This window comes from Nilaparvata lugens, chromosome 3 (genome assembly GCF_014356525.2).
Source record: "Nilaparvata lugens isolate BPH chromosome 3, ASM1435652v1, whole genome shotgun sequence".
NCBI lineage: Eukaryota > Metazoa > Arthropoda > Insecta > Hemiptera > Delphacidae > Nilaparvata > Nilaparvata lugens.
In genome coordinates this window covers 66,092,382-66,116,950 of record NC_052506.1, presented here as the reverse complement: position 1 = coordinate 66,116,950, position 24,569 = coordinate 66,092,382, and the positions used below count along the sequence as shown (strand labels likewise).

The 24,569-nt window shown below is 34.3% G+C and overlaps 2 protein-coding genes across 6 annotated transcripts in view; one reads left to right on the top strand and one right to left on the bottom strand.

The window, feature by feature from the left end:
- Nucleotides 1-1,778: 1,778 nt before the first annotated feature.
- LOC111048083 lies at nucleotides 1,779-13,913 on the bottom strand. Its single transcript, XM_022333926.2, has 3 exons — nucleotides 13,565-13,913; nucleotides 12,390-12,498; nucleotides 1,779-5,842 (listed from the first exon to the last, which is right to left on the bottom strand). The coding sequence occupies exons 1-3, from the start codon at nucleotides 13,777-13,779 to the stop codon at nucleotides 4,505-4,507; spliced, it is 1,662 nt and encodes a 553-aa protein (XP_022189618.2). The 5' UTR covers nucleotides 13,780-13,913; the 3' UTR covers nucleotides 1,779-4,504.
- Nucleotides 13,914-14,730: 817 nt separating this feature from the next.
- Nucleotides 14,731-24,569, top strand: part of LOC111048084 (GPI mannosyltransferase 1) — a 23,621-nt gene continuing 13,782 nt past the window's right edge. Inside the window, exons 1-3 of one of the 5 annotated variants that reach the window (XM_039424339.1) lie at nucleotides 14,748-14,996; nucleotides 19,983-20,492; nucleotides 21,695-23,984. In XM_039424339.1, coding sequence (XP_039280273.1) covers nucleotides 20,157-20,492; nucleotides 21,695-22,060 — 702 coding nt within the window. In that variant the 5' untranslated portion in view covers nucleotides 14,748-14,996; nucleotides 19,983-20,156 and the 3' untranslated portion in view covers nucleotides 22,061-23,984. Of the gene's footprint in view, nucleotides 14,997-15,047; nucleotides 15,221-19,982; nucleotides 20,493-21,694; nucleotides 23,985-24,569 lie in introns of those variants that run through there. The other 4 variants (XM_022333928.2, XR_005570864.1, XR_002605884.2 and 1 more) reach the window with 4 other exon arrangements.

Genomic DNA, 24,569 nt, shown 5'->3' with positions numbered 1-24,569 from the left:
ACAGGTCATCATTCAAAAATTCCTGGACATCTTAATAAGCCCTTGTTCTCAGGAAACTGGTCACAAGTCTCTTGAATACGCTAAGGTCCAACTGCTTTACTCTTGCAGGTCCGGGGGCTCTCCCTCGAAACCAGTAGCACCAAACTGCTAGGGGGGGGGGGAAACTAAGAGGTATGAAGGGGGGAAGTAATACTCCCAAAGGATAGAGGGTCCTGGGTTTTCCCATAAATGTTACATTCAAAGATGTTATTATATGCTTCATTTTCTCCAGTTTTATACAAATGTGGTTGAAGTATCTATCAATACAAGCATATATAGGCCTACATTATTAGTATGAGTCACGAAGTATTTATTAGAAATATAGGCCTAAAGAGAGGCCCTGAAGTAGGAATACACTGAACCAGATTTCTTAAAAATCATGGAAAAAGATAAATTTTTCTTTTACAATGACAATTTCAACAATTTCATTGGGGTTCATATTCTAATTGGAAAATAACTTTCACTTAGAAAGCTAAAGAAACATTAAGCTGTTCCTATAATTCTCACCAACTCTTTACATACCGTACATTATTGATTGTCTGATTGTGCCCTTTCTTTTGCTTTCACTGTGACATCTTGCAACTTGTTCATTCTCACGTTGAAATTTATGCAATAACTCACATATTGTGCCCATTCTATATTTAAGCTTCAACTATACCACAGAGAAAAATATATTCTTTATTACTCCATACCCATACTTTCAAGGCAATTTTGCTACATTCTTGATACTGTAGGATGAATTATACTACTGCTGTTTAAAAAAAGTATTAAATCAGTATGAGTTCTAAGGATTCGTGTATATAGACCCGCATTTTTATTATTCATCTGATCCTTGGGGGGGGGGGGGGCTAGGCCCCACCTAAATGGCGCCCCTGCTCGAAACATTTTGAAAATATACCTTCGATTTGGTGCGATTTTACGCAATTTCTACTAAATAACTCAGATTTCATTTAAGTTTTTTTTTGTGTTCAGTAGGCTACTCCAGACTTATTTTTTCGATTCTCCTTTGAAAATTTCATAGGCCTATGTTTTTTATTGAATAACAAAAATGGAATGTAACAGAATTTTATTAGTTATTCAACTGTTCAGAAAATAATAATACTGTAAAACAAACTGAAGTGCTATTAGTAGTTTTCTGCTTAGTCCCTACGGTACGCACTAGACCAACCACTGTGTCTATAGCTCATAATAATTATCATTATGCTATTATCTCATCTATTTTTTTCAACTTATATAATAATTGAGAAAATATAACACTAAAAACGAATTAGTGGCTGATCCAACCACAGAAGAAATTGGGAGCCATATCCCATTTCGGGGGAAATGGATACGCCACTGATGCCACTCAGTGAATAGGCAATGCTGTTCTTCTATCTTTCTCCATTGTCAAAGTCAATTATATCTGATAGATGCAGTTGAGAATATTAATAAATAACAGAAATAGAATCTCTTTATCGTTAATGCGATAGAATAACACTCATTATAGGGGTATCTACAGTAAGGTAACTATATTACAGTAATATAGTAAAAACTTTAATGTAGTAAAAACTATATTACAGTAATATAGTTACTGTAGGGGTAACGTATAGTTTTAAAATATTTTTTTCTTCATTTTATTATTTGCAATTAATTAGAAATTGAAAAAAATAGTGGAAAAACTTCTAGCAACGCTAAAGAAAAATTCATAGTACAGTATGTAGTGTGATGAAAATGTAGTTAATAAAAGATGGAATTAAAAATATGTTTAAAGTTTTTACTAAAATCAAAACATATAGTAACTTACACCTACAAATTTTTGCTCTAGATTTACAATTTTTATGTAATATTGCATATAATCAATTTTATAGAAATTAATTTTAATTTTTTTTGCTCAATATTTTCATTTCATTTGTTGCAGTATCATTTTTATCTAAATTCTTACATAAATTACCTATCTTTCAAAAATTAATTTATTTTTATTTTACATTTTTCTAATATATTACTTCCGTTTGTAAATGCTTTAAAAAATAATACCGTAATAAATGGAACAAGCATAATATTGGAGAATGAAAAATTAATTATCAGCGCAGCATTATAACAATAAAATGTGAATATCTTATTTGATAGTCAATTCGGAATGTCTTTCGTTATATATATTTTCTATTTATCTACGAGTAAAAATTGGAATTATCAAAAGCATCCTGATTTTCCAAATGATCTCCAATTGTACCTTGGAGGAGGTGCAAGATTTTTTTCTAGTTAATTAATGCAAGGTGCATTGAGACACCATCGTGAAAATTACTCATGGTGTAATATAGTCTATAATATTTTATATCATAAACCCATGGTGTTCATAATCTCACACACAGCATCATTAGACCAATTAGATAAAAATCTGAATTACACTCACATAGGCCCTTTCACACGGAGGGTTTCACGGCTCTTACTCCCGAGAGAGGAGGGATCTCAAACCAGAATACATTGAGTCCAACGCAGTTTTCAGACGAAGAGCGGGAGTTTTACTACTCTGAAGCCGACAGCAGTCAACCTAGCGCCGCATTGCAGGGTGACTATTAACGGTTGCCGGAAGATCATCAGCTGGATTTTTTTCGTTATTTTTCGTGATAGAGAAATTCTGATTGCAGATTCGTTCTCAGCGACCCCAAGTTTAGCCTGAAGGCTCAGAATGTCAATAATGTTTTTAAATAATTAAAAATCATCATGAAAAGTCATTAATATGGTAGTACACCACGTTTCTGGAAACTTTTTACTGGTGACTGGAGTTTATAGGCAACACAAAAATCAAAATAATCTTGAGAAAGAAAACTGATGATGAATGCGAATAAGACCGCCACTCCATTGTTCTATTGTCTCGGCTGCTTGGCTGAGCCTGGCTGGAGGGATCAAATAACCGACTGGATTGATCTTTCGTCTGTCCGCTAGGCGGAACTTTGCTGGAACTTTGTCCGCCGACCATTGCTGGGTGGAAGATGTTACTGCGGCCGCTCGCATTCCCACCAACGCCGCTATTATTTGCTGTCTCAGCGCCTAGTCTGAGTCAGACAAGCATCCAGCCTGCACTGCGGAGCTAGGTCCAAGGAGCACGCCTCCTCCTTGAAATTCCAAAGGATGAGTGGGGGCATTCACTTGAGGAGCTCTCGCTTCCATCCCCAGGTGACGCTTGTCACCAGTCATTACATGATGGCTGATTTAGATGTGAAGCTGTTGATAAAATGCTGTGCTGTGACTGCTGTCTACAACCGACCTGCTTTTTGGGATAAAAGTCTCGACACCTACAAGGACCAGAATAAGTCGCCAAAAGTTGGGTGGAAGTTTGTAAGATGATCAAGGAAGATTTTGCAGCTTCATCCATTGCAGAACAGGAAAAGTTTTGTAAGTGGAGTTTTTTAATTAAGTGAGTTTTTTTTATTTAATTTTTGTGGAACGATTGAGTAGTTTCAAAAATTCCTTCATCAGTTTATTCTCACTTGCTATTTTGGCATTTTTTGAGTCTTGATGTTTTACTGAAATTTAAAAACTACACTGATTTTTTGTAAACTCTACTAAATTATGTTTGAAATTTGAACAATGCATAAGCTCTTCATTTTACTCACTTAAAAAACAAAGAACATAAATTTTCTTTAAATCATCGAATAACAATTTTTAATAAAAAATGAACATTATATACATAAAATTAATAATTCCTATTAGCCCACTAAAGCTAGGATATATGAATTATTTATATAATAAACCACTGTATAATCAAATATAACTTTGAATCGGAAAAATATTGTTCAGAAGCATATTTTTTTAACAATATTACCAGAACGAATATTTTCAATTTCTTGCAAAGTTAAAATCCTAACCCTGAACTGTTGATTTATAAATAATCTTATGAATCACCATTTTCACTTCAACAACAGTACCTTTTCACCTTGAATGTCAAGTTTGGGCGCGTTCCAAAGCACTGCGCTGGGTCCAATCTTCAGAAGACTGGGGGTACTTTATTATCAATACTCAGCTTTCATCTAAAAATAGTTTTCAATTGAATGCTCAAGATATATCAATTGAAAGAGCATATTATTCAATTTTCTAGTTGTTCCATTTGTGATAAAGAGCTAATCATCTTTGTCAAGCACCACTTTATAAATATATAGTTACACAATTACGTATACAATTACAGCTCCCGACCTAATTGTAATAATGAAATGAGCTTGCACGTAATTTTAGTACTCAGTATCTCAGAAGGCTACTCATCAACCAACGCAATAATTGACAAACAAGATATTAGGAAATTCTTGGGAGATCTGTTACAGTATCATGAAGGCGATTGATCTCGAATGTTTGTCCCAGCTTTCTTCTTAGCTGCTACAGCCACAATGTCCAGTGGCTTTCTCCTGTCCGTAGGCTGCTTCAACTGGATCATTATTTGGGTGATGTGCGTTTTGAGTTTATCATTTGGAGTAAATTATGTTGTAGCATCCATTCATGGTGTATCCGGGATTTCTTCTTTAATATCGACATTGCACAATGACATAGCATCCATTGGTGGCGTCTCCTCGTTTTCTTCTAAACTGCCCTTGCACAATCTCAACGTGGCATCCAGACCAGCTTTAATTTTATCCATAATGTCGTCAGGCAGCTTATCAGTTGAATGAATGTTGGTTTCAATGAATAACGATATTTCTTTTAATGTGTGTAACATATCTCTACCAAGCTCTTCTCTGTGGCGGTGCCTGCCTTCTTCCTCGCCCTCGCCCTCATCATCATCATCATCATCATCACCATCAGTGGGCGGAGTAGTCGGCTCCATGACTGCGTCTGAAAAGGATGACTGTGTATCCTCAATATCGTCAGTGTCAATGAGAACTTTTGGTTGAGAAGTAGCACCATCGTCTGCATCGGAAAGTTTTCCTTCACGATATTTTCGTCTTCGAGCTCTTTCTTTAATACGTTTTAGTGAAACATGATATTCCTTGAAGTGTTCTTTTTCAATATTGAAATAGTCTGCTTTTCCAGAAGCCCTACTTCTCAGTTCTTCTCTTATTTGAAGCGGAGATGCTCCTTCATCAAGAAGAGAATCAATAAAATTACATAAATCCGTAGACATAGGTTGGTATTGCAAGGCTAATGGATCAATTGGGTGATTATGAGTGGGTTCATAAACGGCATTCACATTCCCATTGGCTAAAAACTGTGCCTTGATGAACGATGTACAAACTAAGCCTGTTTTTATGCGACCACGTGAATATCTTTTATCAGTCTTTCTGTCCACTTCACCTCTTCTTTTATGAGGTCTATCAGATCCATGTTTTTGGCAATAGAAGTATTTAGTAGTACCTTCTTTTGTATTTGTACTTCTATGTTTTGGAAAGAATGATAAAGTTCTGGCTTCTTCTTCCTCTTTCCATTCAAAGAACAGTTTCTCACTTTCAAAACTTAGTGTTTGTGAATCTTTCAAAGGAGCATTATGTACATTACGGAGATGGTGTACAAGTAAAGATAACGTATAGAATGTATTTTTGCAGCCTTTGAAGTGGCAGGGTAGTGAAGCGGGTTTGGTCTCATGTTCGTTCAGGACTGCTACATTGGAGTCTTCATAGAGACTACAGGAAAGTGATGCAGGTTTGGTTGCTTTGTCATGGCGTTTTATGTGTTCTCTCAGGTAGTCTTTTCTCTTGAATGTCTTGCCACAGATGTCACACGTGAAAGATGATGCTTTTGCATCTGTATTTTTAAAACAATATCGACGATGCGTCGGAAAATATCTTTTCACAAACAAAGAACCACAATACTCACAAGGTTCCTTCGGACCAACTGAAACCTGGAAGAAAATCAGAAACCATAATTAAATTTCATTAAAAATTACTTATCAAATACAAAATGATAAAAAAAACGGATTTTTTAAAAATTCATTCAGCTCAAGTTTACTTGAAAACGGTAGTTTTTACAGGAAAATTGATGTAAATATGAAAGATATAGACATTGAAACGCTCCACAAACTGATCTTTGATAAATTTAGAGAACTATGAAATCTGTGTTGGATATTCGTCATCAATCGCTGCCACATTTCAACCAATGTGTTGTAGTGTTTTATAAATATAGAATAGTCATGTCCGTAAGATGTATAGCCTAGTTTTCGAGTTATATGCGAGAAACCAGAAAATGGTACCTATGCACCACCCCCAACCCCTTAGCACAGTGGATAGGGTGGGGACTTTGCTTATGCTTAACTCCTTACTACCCTAAACAGAACTGCGGTCAAAAATTGTCTTCCAAACTTTTCCCCCTAGAAACCTTCGTTGACTGGTGTACCAAATAAAATTTGACGTAACAAATTGGTACCATAGCTTGAGATTATTTGCGCCTAAACTGCATCAACATAGAGTAAATTGATCAAATTGATGTATTATTAATACGCCGCACCCGATATCGACTTACTTAAGCGATTTTAATTAGTATTTTTAGTTCTATAGTTTATTTTATTTTATTTTCTTGTAATAAGTGTTGATTTATTAACCTTGATTTGTTGTTGCATTGTTAAATTCTTGCAATAAAGAATTGAACTTTAACATAAATACTATGCGTCCAAAAATATTGAAATTCTACTAAGAAAATATGACCAAAAAGATAACTTCAAAAGATGACTCCAGATCTTGTTAACGACGTAATTCTCATAATTGTGTAGGAAATCCGCTCTCGTTTCATTTGGTACTGTCTTAAGCCTTGTTAACACCAAAATCTGAACCTCTGCAGAGTCTGTGGATGGTTTTTTTAAAGATTGGTTGTCGGCTTGAAAAATGAGAATGTTCACACCGAAATTTGTGTATCTGTCGTCAGACGTTCTAAGAAAACTCTGTTCGCAGACGGATGTTTTCGAATCGCTCTGGGAGCGATTTTCTCCGGGCATCCAAGCGGATATTTCTGATAAAGATCTCTCATAAAAACCCTAAATCACATAAAAATGGAGATGGAAGAATTCTACTTTCAGATTCAAATTTAATGCCAAATTCAAATAAATTTGCTCAAAAAAATTGAGGAACCGGCAGAAATCTTGAAGAATTGCCTTCTAATCATTCACTAACAGAGAAATATTAGCTTAGAACAAATGTATTTTTATTATTCTAAAGCTGATATGCATGCTATTACATTGAGAATAGTAATTTATTTATAGATATATGATATTATTGGTGTCTAATTTCTTTCGACTATTCTTATTTTTACAAAGACTGATATAATGTATCTTGCCTTTTGATTCTGAACAGAATCTGACTGACTGTAGGCACAATCAAATTACTTTCGTCTTATTGATTAAATTCGATAAAATCATTATTTTCCTTAATATTCAACGAAAAGAGAAGTCCACTTGAACAAAATCAAAACAAGTTCGCTCTTTTATCTCAGTTCTAGCTGGCTCTATTGTGCATCTGAACGCTGAACCATTTGAAGCTTTGTTATCGTACTCTTGCTTACTTGTTATTGAATTAATTGTTATTTGGAACATTATTTTCTGTTTTTATTCCTTGTTATGAAACGGCTAAATGAAAAAGCATCCAGTATTGTAGGAGACCACATTGCAGAAATATAGAGCTACTATTAATTTGAGGGTAAGGCTTGAGAGGAGCTTCATTTGATGGAAAGAATATTTTTATGAGTTGTTGAATCAAGATCTTGGCGAATATAATTTGTGAAAGATTGAAACCTTTTTGTAATGAAGTGCTAGGTGATTACCAGTGTGGATACCGGAAAGACAGATCATGCACAGATCATGTTTTCACCATAAGAAACATGATGGAAAAGTGTTATGAATATAATATCAATCTGAATCAACTATAAGTCGATTGCAAGCAAGCCTTTGACAGCAGCAGAAGAAATAGCTTGTTTGAGACTATGTTAGAGTTTGGAATGTCTTTCAGGCTCATACGGCTCACAAGAATGACACTGCACCAAACAAAGTATAAGGTGAAAGTTCAAGGAATGCTCACAAACGAATTTACAGCAAATGAAGGACTTACACAGGGTGATATATTGTCAGCTATGCTGTTCAACTTAAGCCTGGAAAAAGTAATAAGAGGAATAGTAATAAATCCAAGAGGAACGATAATGAACAAAATGTTGCAGTGCATGGCCTATGCAGATGACGTAGTCTTGATTGCAAGAAATATTCAAACTCTTAAAGATACCTTCAAACAGCTACATGACGGATCAACAAACATGGGACTCTCAATTAATGAGAGTAAAACAGAGTATCTGGCAAGCAGCAGAGCCCGGCAGATTGGCGACAGATTCATAGAGTGCATTAATTACAAATTCGAAAGAGTGGAAAACTTCAAATATCTTGGTTCTATTATCACAGAAGATAACGATGTTGAAGTTGATATAAAAGCAAAAATAGCTGCAGGAAATCGATGTTATTATGCACTTAGACAATACTTAAGATCCAGAACACTGTCAAGGAAAATTAAACTACACTCCTATGAAAATGTTAAAAAGCCAGTTGTGTTGTATGGGGCAGGAACGGAAGATTCCGAGAAGAGTATACAGTCCAGTATATATTGATGGAGAATGGAGACTTCGTTCAAATCAAGGGCTGCGTGACCTGTACAGAAAACCACCTAATGTACATGAGATAAAAGTGAGACGCTTGAGCTGGCTAGATCATGTAGAAAGAATGAGTGATTCAAGAGCCGTTAAAAGAGTCTTCAGAAAAAACCCAGGTGGAAGGAGGCTGAAAGGACGTCCACGCAAGCGCTGGCTGCAGGATGATCTTCGGAAAATAGGCGTTAAACCTAGCGCCTCAGTGCAAGCTGGTTTCGCACAGCTTAGCTGAGTTGTCATTTGAGATGCCTGTCTGAACGGGAAGGGTTTCGGCCGCATTGCAGGATGACTGTTAACGGTTGCCGGATGATCAGCAGCTGGGGTTATTCATTATTTTTCAAGATAGAGGAATTCTGATTGCAGATTCGTTCTCAGCGACACCAAGTTTAGCCATAAGAGTGTCAAAAAACAATGAAAAAATCATCATGGAAAAAGTCAATTTAAGTTCTCGCGGATGTGTTTTTGGAAACGTTTTACTGGTGACGTTCTTAAAATTTTAAAGATTTGAATACTGTTGATAAATTCAGAAAATAAATTAAGGATATTTCGAGGATACATTCCCAGGAATTAGATTTTTCAATTATCAATTTCAGAAAATATTATTTCAGTTTAAAAAATAAATTTTAATCAGGTTATTGTTTCAGGTATATTTTATACGTAGTGCATAACTCACATTTATTAACTAATAGCATACATCAGATTTTTTTTTATTTCGGGTATTGAATCAAGTATTAAACCTGATAGACTTACCCAACTTGAAAAAGTAATTATTCGATAGCAGCATACTATTTATAGACCGAAGGCGGCAAGTATTAAAATGAAAAAATCCATGCACATATATCAAGCATGGCTTCATAGTACACTCACGTTTGGATGATTAAAGATCGGATTATTTGTAGCTTATTCAGAGTTATTACATTCAATACTCACTGAGCTTATTGAATTTAATTCTATATTATTTGATCTCTTATAATTATAAAGGGGATACTTTAGATTCATTTCCCACTCTCCTGGAATTTAAGAAAGATTTTATTCCACCCAAACCTTAAGGCAGGCCATTCTGTTTGATTTTAAAGATAAAACATGTCGCTCTCCAAAAAAATACTTTTGAGTGAGTGCAGGTTATATGTACTAAATGAATTCATGTTTAATGCTAGGTCTATAATGTGGGTACATGAGTATTACAGAGATAGTGAGTGTAGTGGTGAATACTTTACTATGCAAGGATAAGCATAGAATCATTTGATATTTTACTTTAAAAAATCAAACCTGTACTAGAAGAACCTCGAATGGGGAAGGTATTTCTGCCGAGCAGAAATATAGATAGTATAGTTATGCTATACTGTAAGGTAATTATAATAAATATATTTTTTACAATAATTGTGATATTTGAGAATAGATTCTTCTTTGTATCGTCTGTGAATCGAACTACCTTACGAGAACAAATCAAGATATTGTGTTTCATCAACATGTTTGAGCAACATGAATCGCTAATTTTTTTCCATTGACAATTGGTATATTATTTTGTTTACAACTGAAAATGCAGGAAAAACATCATACTTGTTCATTCATTCCCAGCTTACAACTCCAATTTAATAGAACAGCTCCATTAACATTGAAATTTTAAGAAGGAATAGTGGAGACTAAGCTTAGTTTTCCTCTTTCGGATGATGATATAATCTATTATTAGGCCTATAGATCATTGTAATAATTTTTTATTGATAAATAAAAGTTTGATTGATTGTCTACCCATACTTGTTTTCCTATCAACTTGTATTAACTAGAAGTATACGTGAGACAAGCAGATGATAATCCAACTTTTGTATTGAAAACTCCGAAACGTTATGCTGTTCCAATGTAGAATATATTATTACTTTTTGAAGTACTAATTATAATAATTGAAATACATATTACATTGAAACTCGAGTAAATGGAACATACACCAAATAATAAAACTGGAATGAAACTAAATGAAACTGAAACTGATGAATACGAATGAAGCTAAACTGCCGCTCCGCTCGGCTCAGACATGTCTGAGGAATCAAATTATCCGACTGGATTGATCTTGGATCTGTCTGCTAGGCGGAACTACGCCGACCACTGCTGGGTGGAAGAGCTTATTGCAGCCGCTCGCATTCCCACCAACGCTGCTATTATTTGCTGTCTCAGCGCCTAGTCCGAGTCAGACAAGCATCCAGCCTGAACTGCGGAGCTAGGTTAAGGGATGGAGAGGCAAGGCTGCCAAAAGAGAGGAGTGGAGAGGTGTTCTAGAGGAGGCCAAGGCCCTGGATGGGCTGTAGCGCCATGGAGTAAGTAAGTATTGGGAAATAATACTAATATCTCATTACTAATTCTTGCTTATTTAGAAATTATTTTACAAGGTTATAAGATTACAAATGGATTCATTTCATCTTTCAAAAACTTTGTGAAACAGAAAGATGAAAAATGATTGCTTCGTAAATTAAAGTTACATCTAAATATTATCAATCAACAAGATATTAATAGGATAATCATTTATAACAAAGTTTTTCTTTTTACATAATATGAAATATTATCTTGGGCAATTTATTTTTTATTCATGCAAAGCCAAACAAATATAGTAGTTTATACAACAGTTTTATAATGAGGGTTAAAGCACGAGTAAGATGTAGAGTTAAGACACAAGTGAATGGACCTAGCGAGCGAACGCGTGTCTTAAACATCTCACGACTGCTTCAAAGCCCATATAAAACTGTTGTATACACTATTTTATCTACGACCACTCAAACAAGGTACATAAGGGTATCAAATTCCTGACTTGAGTCAGAAATCAACTGAGTAACTGGCCTGTTGGCCATCAATGGAATCCATCAATGCCATCCAATCAATGAAAAATGATTGCCAGCTATAAGCAGGCTTGTCGGCTATAAGCAGGTAGCTCGGTATGCAAACTTACAGCCGTCACGGCTTGAGCACATAACATATACATTTATCAGATTCGATGACTCATTGAAATTTTATGTTGTATGAGCGTTATGGCGACAGATGAATTGAAAGTGTTGGCTACTATATTTATTGTTTTTGTGATTCATATCATATGGACATATCTTATAAATTTAAAGGTTATGTATTCTACCCGTGACGGCTGTAACGTTACATATCCGATCAGCTGATTTCAAAAGTTTTCGACACTGTTTGTGGATAATCCTGCATTGTGATTGGTCGATATTCAGTTGCGTAATATAAAAACCGTGTTTTAATGTGAAGATTGAAGTATTGTTTTGAAAATCCATTGCGAAAAAGAAGCTCTTATGGGATTGATTGTAATGTTCAGATTATAACATGGTCGTGGATAAATGGTGTGATAAAATTGACAAAGACACAGATATGTTGTGGAATTTCTCCATACTATTACGGTACACTGGAGGTTTTCGTTTATGTGAGACCGCAGTCGTCTGCGATTACTGAAAATAGTAAGTATCCAAAAAATTACATCGTCCCTATTTGTAAGTAAATTTGAACTGAGAACGAAGCAAAAATATCTTTCTGTCGTTCCACAGATGTTTTTGGTGTGAACGTAAACTTTGCTGACAGATCTGCTTTCAGGAGACTGCAGGGTAACAAAACTTTGTGTGAACAAGGCTTCAATAATTAGAATATATTTTTATTCTATAGACCATGGTGATGATTGATTAGCAGTGACTAGACTGGTATCAGTTAAATCAGTGGGGTGCGTAAAGTGTTTCAGAATAGATAAGGCCTATGTAGAATGATGAATAAAAATTATAGCATACCTTATCATGTCCATGATTGTGTTTATCTTCAAATCTTTTAACTTGCAGTGATTGGCCATCTTCTGAAACACCAATTTGTAAGAAGAAGGGACAGTCCTTCTTCAGTGTGCTATAAGACAAAAATTATGTAGGGTAAAGTGAAAATAGGAAATAAAACATTAACAACCATCATTCATGTCATAATGGAATATTAATGTAACAGGTTATAGAAGATATCATTTATGACAAACATATTCACCCAATCCCAAGCAGGATTTCCAACATCCTGTACGAACATTACGCAAAATAGAAGCTCTGGTTCAACTTACCAGAACGACAAAGTTATTCTTGGGTGATGATGCCTCAACATATTATTTTTAATGATGGATTTGATATAGGCTAATAAGGGTGTATACTCGCAAGTTATCAACTGTTAACGTTTGAGAACAATTCCAACTGTTAATGTTCGTCTGCGTGTGGAGAGAGAGAGTTCTCACTACTGCGGTGATAGGAACTTTGTTATTCAACACAATGTCTGTAGTAAAAAATTTTTTATCTACTCAGTACATAGCCTAGGAATATTCTTAAAAATGAATTTATGAATGGTTTTTATTCAGTGACAGAAGCGTGTGTACTTGTCGCAAGTGCCGACTATTGTTTGCTAATTACCTCGCAGAGACCCCAGACTTTCCAAAAATTCATCTTCTTCCTATTTGGTCCCAAATTTCAGATCACCATAGATACTACATACAGCATGCTAATTTCTATTGTTTAAGATGCTAGGGGTTAGAAGTAAATCCCAGGTTTCTAAAAGCATACAGATAATGAGATAATGCAGTATAGTTTAATCGTAGACCTCACTACGCTTGGTAGATAATTACTTTTTATTCCAATTTATTGAGAAAAGCCCTGATAGTGCACTACCATAGAAGCCCTATCGTACTGCAATTCCATAGAGTAAAATATGGTACGGTACATAGTTTTCATAAATATAAAGAATTTTTTTGTTATTCGGCTAGATAGGCTATTCATTAATTTAAGAATAAACTAAGTCATAGTATGTAACCTTTCGAACGTTACTACCGGTATCATTGTAAGACATGAAAATTATTAGGCTACATTTTTACAATTTATTGACAGTCCTCATAGTGTACTTTCTCTGCGTTTTTAAAGCAAGTAAATAAAATATTTCTCACCTTTGTTTTATTCCTCCGTTTCTCCTTTTATCTCCATGTCTGCATTTATATACAACTTTATAATATTTAAGTGCATCATTCATTGGCCGTGTAACGTTTCTTATTTTTCTTGCATGTTCAATACTCTCACTATCAGCAATGTAAAATTTAGTAAATTCTTTTACTGCTTTAATTTTAATAAACTCTCTCAACTCTTCAAAAGAGTTGAACGGCATTATAGAATAATTGCTTTCAAAAAATGAGATAATTTATGAAGTCCAAGTGACTGTTGTTAATATTATTACTTTGTTTTTGTTATAAATAAAAAAGTAAGGTTATACACTTTGAATACTAACATAGAATCAAAATGCCTTCATAAAAATATCAGAGTAGCAATCACAACCAAAATAATGGGCTATTCCGTCAAACTGGGACGACGACAAGCTAAGTCGCTTCACGCACACGACAAGTTTTGTTACTCGCTGAAATCCACGCGAAAAATTTTATTGACCAAACGTAGGCAACGTTTTCCAACTTGTCGAAAGTGGCATCTTTTTACAGAGCTGTAGGTAATTATTTTGTCAGTGAGTTCAGATTCATATTGTTGGTTGAATATTATGAAAATATAAAGGACAATATTAAGAATCATTCTGATCACGAAAAAATGAAATTTATAAATTGTTTGTAATTTTTCGAAGACAATACATAATTATGTATATAACTTATATTTACTGTACTAGTTGAAATCTATTGTTTAGTTATATTTATCTATTTATTCAATCTTAGGCTTTTAGTTAAATAGCAATAGCTTTAAAGCCATAAAACTGTTATAACTAAATGTAAATATTTTTGGTTTCTGATACAGTAGCTACTTCCGCCGCTCCGCCGGTACAAACTTCTTTTCCTTTTCAATGTTTTTACTACTAAGAGGAATACAGGTTCAGTGCTGCCAAAAAATGATAGATGTAAAATAGGAATAGACCCAATTTGTCTTTTACTGTTTCACTTTGCGTCCGTAAAAACTGACCATTTTTCGGTAAGTGGTGTCTTTCATGGTAGACGGAAATCCGGCGATAGAAATATTCTGATCACCATTGGTTAAAGTGTGTCCCATTCAAGGAGGATAAGTCATGGTCCCACTACAGTGTGAATAGGAATAGACCATGTTTATCGTTAACCAACTTGTGATCTCATTATTTTCTACAGAAGGCAGTGGGCGTTGAATCAGCTGATTAGTGATTCTGATATTTAATTTCAGTTTCAGATACAGAAAAAAGTTAACCTTGTCTTGTCTTGTGTGCTTTTTGCTAAAATTAAATATTAGAGGTAATCGATTATTATTAATATTATTTTCTGAACATTACAAATATCATAACATGGTCTAATATTATTCTGATGCCCTACAAAGATCCCTGTAAAAAGTTTGCTTGCGAAATCCAAAAATGTTTGAAAGGTAAGCTCGTGGTTGGTTGTAGAATGCTATTGCTAATAATAATGCTGATTAGGTTAAGCCTACTTGAGTTTACTGTCGGGACGGTGTTTTCCAGTCATATAAAATTAGGCTAAAGTGTACGTCCAGAATTTATTGTACAATTAACTTACAATATCTAATGTCTATAGTTTCCAGTTGCTAGATTTATTTAATTCCTTTTCAATTCCGGCCTAAATTTACGCCCGGTACGTCTGTGTTTAAATCTTAAAAATGTAGATAGTGTCCAATTATTTTACACAACTTCTGACCTAATAAAGAATACATGTTCTCTTTTGATTTTTAAAAGAATATCTTATAAAGCCTATTAATATTATTATTGCTATTCTGCGCAAAAATATCTTGCAAAAACAACACAAAATTTTCAAAAGTCAAATTTTGCTAAACTTCCACTAATCTGTGTACCGTACATTCTCTGTCAATTTAAGCCTAATGAACGTATTTTAATTCAGTTGGAAAACTCACTAAAAGAATTCTTATGCCTTTTAAAAGGGCATAAAATCAAATGTAGGCCTATCTATAAAATATTCTGTCAAATATAGTACTATATCAAATTTGTACATACTTAGTTCATTTATTTTTGAAAGATAGATAGATATATATTAGGTCTCAACGGCAACGGCGTCAGACAAGTCAAAGTGCTAGCAAAAAGCGAGACACCATTATTTTTTCATGAAATTTATTGGCCTAGCTAGTATATAGTTACTTTTTGTCTTTGAATCTATTACAGAAGTCAAAATAGTCCTTCAGACTATAAAAGCACTCCTACTTTAGAAATAATTTTAAACTTCGTTTGAACTCCTTTATTGTTAATATTTCCCGCAACCGAATTGGTAAATCTTTCTACCAATATAACTGGGTTTTTCTTCATACAAGTCAATCTATGATATTCCGAGAAGGTACTCTTATGCCGTGTATTATATTCATGCGTCTTGTTAATAGTCTGTAGTGAACACCTTCTAATATATACACAGATTTCCAAAATATAGAGACAGGGAACACTGAGAATCTCCATTTTATTAAAATAGTCCCTACAATGTGTTTGTGGATGCAACCTCAACATAGTGCGCATTGCATTCTTTTGACAAATGAAAATTTGCTGAAGGTTACTCTCTCTAGCTCCCCATAGGGCCACTGAATATTTATTTATTTATTCCATTGTCATTACAGATCATAATTATAATAAATATAATATGATTGGGAGAAGACAACAGGCATAGCCCAAAACTGTCTTCTCCCAAATTTTTACAAATACAAGTGTCAAAAAGAATAAGGTTAAGATTTCACTTTCACTTCAAAAAGTCCAATTGTAATATGTGACTCCTCCAAGCAATGATAGACCGACTTCAATAGTGGCTTATTATTTAATTTACTTAAACTCCGTAAGACTAAAATTCCTCTCGCTATTTTACTTTCAATCTTATCCAATTGTTCCCCCCAACCCAGCTTTTCCACCAAAATCACTCCTAAGAAGTCCGTCGAGCTCTTGATCACCAATTCCGACTCTCCAATGAATAACTTAGGTGTTTCATTGTGTCTCAACCTCCTACTCTGATGGGTTTGTAGACACATATAATTGGTTTTCAACATAAATTTATTATTTGCAAAATATTGGCACAGACTATTCATCTTGACATAGGATTCAATTTCCAATTTTCTTAAGTCTTGACCCTTTGTCACCAGAGTCGTATCATCTGCAAAAACTGGAAGATTCTCAATGGGTACCGATCCTGTAACATCATTCACATAGATCAAGAACAACAAGGGGCCCAGAATAGAACCCTGAGGGACCCCAGAAACAATTAATTTAGGTATCGTGTGAATTTTATTTTATTTTTTATTTTACGAATCTATCCATTTCAATGCAGAGCCCCCAAAACCATAAAGTCTGAGTTTATTCATTAACAGAACTACATTTACACAGTCAAAAGCCTTGGAGAGATCGGAAAAACAAGTGGTTACCGCCTCTCCAGACTCAATCGCATCATTACAGTAGACTAGTTGAGGAAATCTATTAGTAACAATTTGGTAGACTTTGAGCTTGTTCTGAAAGACGGTAAATTGTGACTAGCGGTAAAAAGTTCCGCGTCTAACAATTTTGACAGTAATTGTACCAAAATCCGTTTACCAGTAAATAATTCCTGCCTTGCAGTCGTAGCACGGCGCGGTGCAGATAAAATCAACTGCATTTGGAAGCTCGCATTGGTTGATTGAATTTTCGGCATTTTGCTTATCTGCGCATCCCCGGTTCCCATGCCAATCAAGCCATTCTTCTGTTTTTTTCAGATCAAACAACCAACATCCAAAATTTTGACTTCGAAAATCGAATGTCAAATACATATTTAATAGTATTACTTATAGTATTTTTGAAACTAGAAGTTCACGCTTCTCTTCAAGGAAAGATTATTTTTTTGAAAATATTCTTGGAAAAAAGTGTGCAAGCATAGTAAACAAAGTAGGTTAAAGCACCAACAGCCCAATTATTATTAAATCAGCATGCAGCTAGTAAACAATACACTTTATTGTATCAAAAGGGCCCACCAAAAGCTGGAACCTAGGATCTTGAAATGGCGTTCCATGGGAACAAGTAGTTCTACACCAGTCACATGACATCGAACAATTTACCACTGGAACAATTTACCCTTACCTTGTTCCCAGAACGAACTTATTCTTAGGCTGGTCACTAACGATAGAACATGCATGATCATTATAATTTTCCGGTGTTTTATTTATTGTTATTGGTTGTTTATTCTATGTTAGAAGCATCTCGCTGATGACAAAACATGCATGATGAACATGTGTGTGTGTGTGTGTGTGCATGATAGACATGCATTTCCTTCTGTTAGTGGCAAGCCTAAGTGCGCGTTTAGACTTTAGAGGTCCATCTGGCTTATATCTCTATAGTGAGGTCCACGTTATAATGAAAGTATGTGATCAACTTTGGTTTTGCTATCCTTGTCTATCATTCGACAAAGCCGGTGGTACTATCCTTTTCTAGGTCCACAACGATGCCAATTATGTTTTTGACAGTGTAGAAATATAAGTAATTAATGAAGAGAATCGGCATCGCTATTCTTCTATCATTATCCACTGCCATTATAACGTGGACCTCATTATAGTTCAGCATTGTGCAGGCGAGTTTGTGAGTGAATGAATAAGCTACTACTTGGACTGGCAATGAAGTATAGTCATCTTCAGCTAGAATGTAGTTTACCTATTAATTCCAGCATTTTATAATTTTTTAACAATTCATAGAGATAACGTCAGATATTTTGGCTAAGTTCTACTGTAAGATATTAATTTTTTATGATACACTCATCAGCTTTTTGAAGGGAATGTCATAGGTTCAAATGCGATTCATGAGATGATAAAATGTTATGATCAAACGTCCATGCCAATTGGCGTGATTGAAACACACGACGAGGCTTCTTACACAGTCACTGTATTGAGTTGCAATTGCCTAAGCCGGACACTAATGACAGGACAATTGTGTCGAACATGTCCGAACACACACATGTTCGACAGACAAATAATTGTGTCATCGGCAAAAGGCTTTAGACAAATTTGTTTTAGGTCAGATTTTTGTATCTTTCATATTTTTGTCTATTTTTTTCCTTATTGTTCCATTTGAGGTTACATTATTTTTTATCATAATTTGTAATTTATCAGTGTTTTATCTATTGGTATTGGTTATTTATTCCATGTTAGAAGCTGCTGTCGAACAGCTGTTTTTCGTTCGAAGCCTTTTCACTGATGTCTTTATTGTTCGAAGATATGTCTATTCACACATGTTCAACACACTTTCCTGTAGTTAGTGACCGACCTTAGCGATGATTACAATCCTAGCGGCGCGCCTCTAGTTGCTGATTTCTTTTACACTCTCAAGGATGGAAGGAATTTCGAGTAGCCTACATGGTTAACGATAGTTGGAAATCCTAAACATCCTCCCCAATTTCAGCACAACCACCACAAAGCCTGTTATTTTGTATTTGGTATTTGTACTTTGTTTATATTTATTTGTGTGTGCTTTTGAATAAATGTGAAATCTTTGAAACTTGAAAGATAATAATATTATCAGTGGCCAACAATATCTCTTCTTCTTCTTTTAAAAGCAATATGGCCAACAATTCTAATTCATCTGCCGCCCTAAAGCTTATACAACCTACACATCTTATAAATTGTTGAATAGTTGAGTATAAAAAATGCATGGCTATCTACTCCAGCCGCTAGCAGACTATCAAGCTGCTCGAGCCGCCTCACCAGAGGTACGCGGCTCGAGTCGTCGCTATGGAATTGCACCTTTAGCAGACTAATGTCCGTTTTCACAAAGTTTGGTCAAGACATTTGAACACGGTCAAGTCGTGTACGATTTATTATTTACGATTTAAGTGTGCACTAGAATTAGCGATAGCAACTATCGCCATAGAAATTATAATGTTCCATTGCATTATTTGTAAACCGTACCTAATATTTTAGCATGTTGAAATGACTTGACCGAGTTCAGTGGAATCGGACATGAAGCTTGTAACGGAGCAGATGGCCTACTTGACTAGAAGTTGCAGGTTTAACCACTGTTTCAAGAGCAGACAAGAATGTTCGTTAGAACACTAAATTGCATTGCTTGCTTAATTGAAGCTAATTTACCTCGGAACTGGATAATATAACTTGAACTGTTGCTATTCCAATCTTAAACTTTTCAGAATGTTTAATGTTAATTAATCATTTCTCCCCAGTTTTTATTTCATATAATTAATACAAAATTAGTTTTCATTCTAGTTACTGCATTAAATAATTTATATTATGACCTTGAAGAGTCAAGCCAAATCTGAAAACCATACATCAATTTGAAAAGTTGAAATTTTCACTGTACAATTTTATCACTAAACCACTTTCAATTATTTTCAGCTGACAAGCATATAGCTGATCCTTTCAATGTTTTTTTCTCGACAGACTCGTTGCTGCCTGCTTTGAGCAGGCAACGTGGAATAAATATAGTGGACAACTGTATCTTCTCTATGGGTTTTTGCCAACCACCCTGGACACAACTTTGGGCGAAAGCCCCACCCTACATTAGCGTGGTCTTGTGGTGATTTGTTGTTCTCGTTGCGTTGATGTCAGGTCAGGATGGCAGACTGTAGTGAGAACGAGTGGTCCAGGACAAAACTTGTGAAACTAATTCATCTTTATCGCAGCAGAGAGGTTCTCTGGAATTCAAAATACCCATCATTTAAGGACAAAATCTTGAAAAACCTAGCCTGGGGTGAAATTGCAGCCGAGCTTGATGTTAATCAATATGAAGTTCAGAACAAGGTGAAGAACCTGCTTACCTGTTTTCGAAGAGAGGAGAAGAAACTAGAGAGAGGGGTCCCAGGCAAATGGTGGGCGTTTGAGTCTATGCTCTTCCTAAAAGACAATTCAACACCAAGGAAGATCACCGAGACTGCGATTAGTGGTGATGAGGTGATTATTGTTTTAAAACCTTTCAATTAATTATTATAATCATAATGATATTCAAAGATTACATCAATGCCGAGGTCTATGAATATCAAGTGCTTTCTAGTTTTCTCTTCCAAAACTTAGTTTTTTGAAATATACTACTTATGGATTTGCTTGTGCAGTTTAGTGTAAAAAATGCATCATGTATAGAAGCCATCGTAGCAAATAGGATAAATCACAATGAATATTCATTTTGACAGCACGTGTTTAACAAAGATTTAACTGAACATCAATTTATTTGGATGAATATGGGCTCTCCCATACAACTATAAAAAATGTTGAAGATGAGCTTTCAAAGCTCATAGAAGTGACAAATGGTTGACATATCCTGATATTAAAGACTTAAAACATTCAAGTTAAGTCCTAACTACTTACCGTGATAATTTTATTAATGCAACTACTTCACAAAACAAATTTACAATCCACATCTTACTCAAGGGGACAGCACTCTATTCTAATATAGAATTAACATTTTGCTGATCTCCATGGTTATCATTAAATTAAACCCATAAGTTAGTATGTTAAGGCTTATTTATTTTATTTATTCACAAAATCAAATCAATGATTGTGAGAGAAACAACTAGATAAATCCAAAACTGTTCCTTTCTAAAAATTTTAGGGTTAATATAGTCTATTATGAGGTCATGTTTCCAGTTAATTGTTGATTATAGAAATTCGAGTAATTATATTGGTTGCGATGTAAACCTCCATTTATTTTGAAGAAATACATAAAGTGTATAAATGATCCATACATAAGACCTAGGCTTGTAGGGATTGTGTTTCATTTATCCCATAAAACGTTCATGACATCCCAAATCTACGATCATTGTTTAGTGGGAAGGCGTTAACAGTTATTTGGCACGCACCAAATAGGTTCTTTTGCAAAATTTTGCAAGTATGGAGCCTGATAAGTGGTCGGTCAAGCCCCAACCTATTTTTACACAACCTAGTTTTATCCACCAATTGGTTGGTTCGAGCTGTGATATCTTGGAAGTAATCAAATGACAATAAAGGTGATTACGGAAGGAATTGAGGATCGTAGGTCGATGTATTAAATGGGTCATGGCACTAAATCATGTTTGAAGGAAGCATTACACCACTCTAGGGTTAAATAACGTTTTATTTTTGAAAGTTACTTGTAATTAAATGGTGATTCTTGTTTTTAGAGAAACGCCCAGGAGCAAGAAAGTGATGAGCGTGACAGAGAAAGTGACAAAGGAAACCAAAACCAACTTGAGATTTTGCTGGCTACACCTGGTGCTTCACCGTCTTCCTCCGTCTACTCCAACCCACCTGCCGCAAAGAGGATAAAGCATTCCGTGTTTCAAAACTCGTTTGAATCAGGAGAGAGTTCTTTTTCAGAAACAAATGAGTTTAGACTTTTTGGCGAGTATGTGAGTAGTCAGGTTGAGAAAATCCGCAGTGCAAGACAAAGGTCAATATTGAAACGTAAAATATTAAACTTACTCTCTGATGCAGAGCTGGCGCAGGCTGATAATGACAGTAATATTGATCTGTCATCCATACTATAAATTCTTCAGGTGAAGAAGTATAGATATCAGTAACAATCGACTGAATCGGTCATGTTATTTCAGAACGATCAATAAAAAACTGTTCCATTCGTAAAAAATAATGTATGCCTTTGTTTATAATCTACTATTTTAAGATAGTTACTAGTTTATTAGTTTGTAGTATCTATTGTTCGGCTTTACAGTTCGAAAATATTATATTTTTACTGAAAAATTATGGGCTGGATTCCTATGTTTAATTGCAAAGCAAAATAATGAAATAATTATTTTATTTTTCAGAAAAAATCATAATAGAATTTTTGTAATAATACCATACACAAATAATAACAATTGAAAACGAATATTAATGTATCTTGATTAAATTACACATATACAAAGCTTTAAAGCTGACCGCATATGGGAGCAAATGTAAAAATTGTTTACATATTATATAAAAAGTGGCTGGACAAAAATACTGTGTGTTTAAACATAGATAAATAAATTTAAATCACTTTATGATTTTATAAGAAAAAATTTTCCATGCTCATATTATATTGGATCTGTTTACAGATTTCTTCACATATCTTTTAAATTCTTTCTTATTGGCTCATAGTTGATATTTAATAATAATTTTAGGTAATGTCAGAGGCCCTGAAATTGATCTGAAATCTCTTACACTTACAGCCAGGTCTCACGATATTATCCATTATTGTTTTAAATAATAATATTCTTTGTACACCTTGTCATAGTGGAGTCTATACAAGTAACTTTTGCAAATATATTAACTTACTGTCATTTAATATATTGCTATGTATTATCACTCACTAATATCATTGTCATCTTATCGATTAAGCATACTCATGCTCAGCTTCGAATACTGTGAGTAGAATAAAATTAGAATGAAGTGAATTAGAATACATTTGGAAAACCAGATAAAAATCTTTCTCTGTAACTTCACTCTAACCTCAATTATTACCTACAGTTAACTATATAATTACAATTTAAAAAATTGATAGCAAAAGTTGAAGATATCTTTGTGCTTTTATTGACGGAAATATGAAATTTAAAATTCATCAACAAAGCAATAAAATAACTTTCCTAGAAACATATTAAACTGAAAAATTCAAAGTCAAGAAATTATCTAGTAATGCTGTACATTGCACTTTTTGATTCTATAATTGAAAATAGCATTAAGGTGTAGGAGACTATTACAAAAACAACATTGGTTTATCTAAAAGTTGTTTATTGTAAGTTGTTTATTCTAAAACAACTTGACTTTCTAAGAATATAATGCTTTGACAATTAAGGTTGTTGAGCATTATGATGAATGTTGTTTAATTTATCATACATCAATTCGATTTTCTTTGCGCGAATAACATAGGCAATAGCAATTGGTAATATACTCTTAGGCTCAACTCACACTTAAGAGACTCGACTCTAGTCGAGAACATGTATTCAAATGGTGACGTCGCGGAGACTAGAATCGACTGGTCTGAGTGTCACCGTTTGGAAACATATGCTCTCGACTAGAGTCGAGTCTCTTCTCGGCCTGAGTCGCGTAAGTGTAAGTTGAGCCTTAGACTTTAGGACTACCTCAATTAATATATCAATACTAACTTAACTAATAACAAGGGACAGATACTATAACTTAGCAATAGAACTGTTCATGATATTCCTGCACAACATTTTTTTGTGCCAAAATAGAAACATGAAAAATAAAAAACATGACAATATTTGGATTAATACTACCGGTGTGTATTAGAGAATATCACTTAGGAATCTTGAGTAGGAGAAGGAGAGGTAATACACTTCCATTTTCAACACCACAACTTTGAATTGGTTTAAGCCTTCCTCTTTATTGTACGAATGAAGCTTTTTGATATTGTATTTTTATGTTTGTCCTGTATAATTGTTTTGTGAGAAAATAAATTCTTGTTTTCATAAAAAATGAATTATTATTTTTGATTTCCTTATAATCCTTTTGGTTCTAAAATTTATTTAATGATGGTTTTATTATCATATGAAAATTGAAAAATCACCTGAAATGTTATTGACAGAACTTTTTTTATTTAATCACAACTAGGACTTTAATTGACTGCCTTGCGGCCAATCACACTTATCTTTCGGTTATACAATAACAATACAGTAATTTATAACTTGCTTGGTAATAATCCTGGAATACTTTATCCTATTACTCTATTTCAACTATTGGTGATTACTAAACTTTAAGAAGTACTTTTCACTTTTACAATAGTACTTTTAAATGACTTTCCAAGTATGGACGCGTTTCAAGACTCTGGGCCTCATCTTCCCAACTCAACATCATCCTTAATCACCCACTCTAATACAATATACATACTCTCTGAAACAAGAAGAAAGTCAATCACTCCCCCCACCCTTCATATAATCCTCCCCAACCTTTTCACATTTTATGCACCATTCCTTAATCCCAAAAAGACTTACACAAGTTTTAGTTTAAGGTACTTCTTGCCTGTTAAAAATTGTGACCAGCGCCCAAAACGCTTTTAGACTT